The 2906-nt window shown below is 31.6% G+C and overlaps 1 protein-coding gene across 1 annotated transcript; it reads left to right on the plus strand.

The window, feature by feature from the left end:
* The first annotated feature begins 1284 nt into the window (after nt 1-1284).
* On the plus strand, nt 1285-2310 carry LOC132734770 (uncharacterized). The gene has a single exon (XM_060721617.1). It carries the CDS (start codon nt 1285-1287, stop codon nt 2308-2310), a length of 1026 nt encoding a protein of 341 aa, XP_060577600.1.
* Nucleotides 2311-2906: the final 596 nt, after the last annotated feature.

The following is a 2906-nucleotide window of genomic DNA, read 5'->3' on the forward strand; positions in this document are numbered from 1 at the left end:
TACCTTGATTTACTGACACACCTTTTATTGAAGAGCAGATTTAATACAGCAAGCTGTGCTGATTCTCCTTTATTTACGACAAGCATTAAAGCTTATCTCTCATGTTGTAAAATTTTAAATCCTATTCACTGAAAAACAAATACTTCATTTATTTTTTTTCACAGCAGTATTTATAATCACACTTATAATCAAAGGGAAACTTTCAAACACCTACTCAGTTGACTTCAAACATGTAGTTGATTTCAAACACCTAGTCAATTTCAAACATCAAGTCAATTTCAAACACCTAGTCAATTTCAAACACCAAGTCGATTTCAAACACCTAGTCAATTTCAAACACCTAGTCAATTTCAAACACCCTTGATTTCAAAAACCTAGTCAATTTCAAACACCAAGTCAATTTCAAACACCTAGTCAATTTCAAACACCTTGTCACTCCCACACAGGTAATCATTTTTGGTGTGTATGTTTATCAGTTTGAAAGGTATTGAGTGTTTTTAGCCAAAAGTCAATTAGAAAATTAAATATTTACTATCTTATTTAAATATTAAAATATATAATTATATAATATAAATTGTAGAATTTTTTTTCTTTTGTGTAACTAAAATAAAGTAAAACTTCACTTTTAAATGACGATTTTTCCAGAAAGGGTCATTTTTTATCTAAGAAATTATCTTTGGAAACAAACAAAATTGTAGGATTTTTTTTCTTTTGTGTAACTAAAATAAAGTAAATCTTCAGACTTTTAAATGAAGATTTTTCCAGAAAGGGTCATTTTTTATCTAAGAAATTATCTTTGGAAACAAAAATTCCCATGCCCCATAAACTTAGAATTGTAAATGGCAGATTACTGGTGGGTATAATTTTATATATGTCATATTAGTTTATCTTAGATTTGTGAAGGTGTTGCTTTAAAATATTGAAAATAAACTCTTCTAGAAAATGTATGTTCTAAAACAACTTCTTCAAATATAGTATTTCCCAGGTAACATTAATTACTTCTTTAATAAAGGTCAACAATTTACGATTCATTTTTGTCATAAGTGATCTCAGATTTGTGAGCAGGATTACTTCAACTTATCAAAGGAATATCAGCACTTAAATTATTAGAAAATTCAAGATAAAGCCTTACATAATTAGATTTTTTAATAAAATTAACACATAATTGGATTCACAAGAAAAACAACACAGAATAATGGATACGAAATAATACCAAAGGATATTCACATTTTAATCATCACCAATCAATTTAGCAATATTCAAGAACACATTCTTATGAAAATAATGGACTTAGAAAATAAAAATAAAACACATCCAAGAGCAGCCGAGCTGGATAATAAAACTAATGAGGAATTATCATATGAGGAAAGTTTGTTCATTGAATATACACCAAATCATGTTAAAGTTTTGTTTGTATGTGTGTGTATAACATCACTGTTCTGCAGCTGTGTTTCTCTGACAGTGTTAAAGCGGACAAGAAGAATTCCACATGCTGCAAAGTTCCTGTCTGCTGGACTTCTGTGCTTTGATTCATTGTATATGACAGTTATTACAATTAGAAAATTTATACAAGAACCTCTTTTGAACACAACTCTCCAAGTGCTGTCCACTACATTGTTACAACTTGGTTATGTTACCGTAACATTTATGTCCGTCGAGCGCTTTTTTATGTTCTTTAAACCGATGAAGTACATCGCAAAATGTACACCGTCGTATCTCAGATTGTCTACTATAACAATTTGGGTTGCTACGGTAACAGTTTTTCAAATTGTAAGGTATGGAGCATGTTACGTGAAGTTTGAATCTCGCAAAGTTTTTAATCAAGCAGGACTTTGCAACAGAATTGTGACAGTCTACTACTTAACATTGGTCGTGTTATCACTAAGTATATCTATGTTGTGTTACTGGAGCATATTCAACATGGTGAAACGGCAGTTGGCATATTATGAAAGAAAGAAAGTTTCATTTACAATGATGGCTTCATTCTTACGAAGCTACAAGTCCACCACTCTAGTTCTTGTATACATACTTGTCATCTTTGTTACATCATTTGTATATGCAATCATCATATTGTATATAAGGTACATGAACCTTGACGTGAGGAGTATACGTACATCTCTAGAAGTTGTGTCCGCTATCAACTGTTTTATAAACCCATTTCTATATGTTATGTGGTTCAAAGAGAGTCAAATGGAAGCTTTCAAGCTGTTTTCATGCTTCAACAAGAACTTCAAGACTAAAGCTGAAGCAATGAAGTATGAAATATTTGACATAGTGACATCTTACCAGCATGTGACATCTACTGTTTGAATCATTAGCAACACACTAGCTGTAGTTAAGAAAGCGCTCTTCTTAACAGTTTAAATTTCATTTTAATATTTCAAATAGAGGGATGCACTTCTGTGCACAAGGCCACCACATTTTATTCTGAAAGGATTTCAACCAATTATTATTGGTACATGTAGCACACATGGTTATGTGACAATGCCCTTCACTTGTTGATTCTTTACTGTAATTTCATCATGCTACATGTTTCTTTTAATAAATAAATTACTTAATATGAGAAAACTGAATTTTGAATATTTATCTTTTGTTGTACGATTGTGGCTTATGTGCAATGAGTACCTTCTATAAGCAGTTTTTTTTTGCACAAACACTGAAACTTAGATAATATTAAGTGTTTATTGTGGCGGCGAGGGCAAATGTTTTAAACGCATCAGACTAGTAATCTAAGGATTGCTGACCGTGTGGATTCAAACCCAGTCAGGGGCAAGTCGTTGTTTCTGTGAGCAAAAAATTATACACTTATTGCTTAGTACAGTTGTTGGTTCCAGGAATGGATTTGAGAGTGTTTGAATGAGCTTATAGCTTGAACCAACTAAAGTGTTTATTTCCGAGCAACATAC

The sequence above is a fragment of the Ruditapes philippinarum genome, unplaced genomic scaffold (assembly GCF_026571515.1).
Source record: "Ruditapes philippinarum isolate M1 unplaced genomic scaffold, ASM2657151v2 ctg4113_1_1_1_1, whole genome shotgun sequence".
Lineage (NCBI taxonomy): Eukaryota > Metazoa > Mollusca > Bivalvia > Venerida > Veneridae > Ruditapes > Ruditapes philippinarum.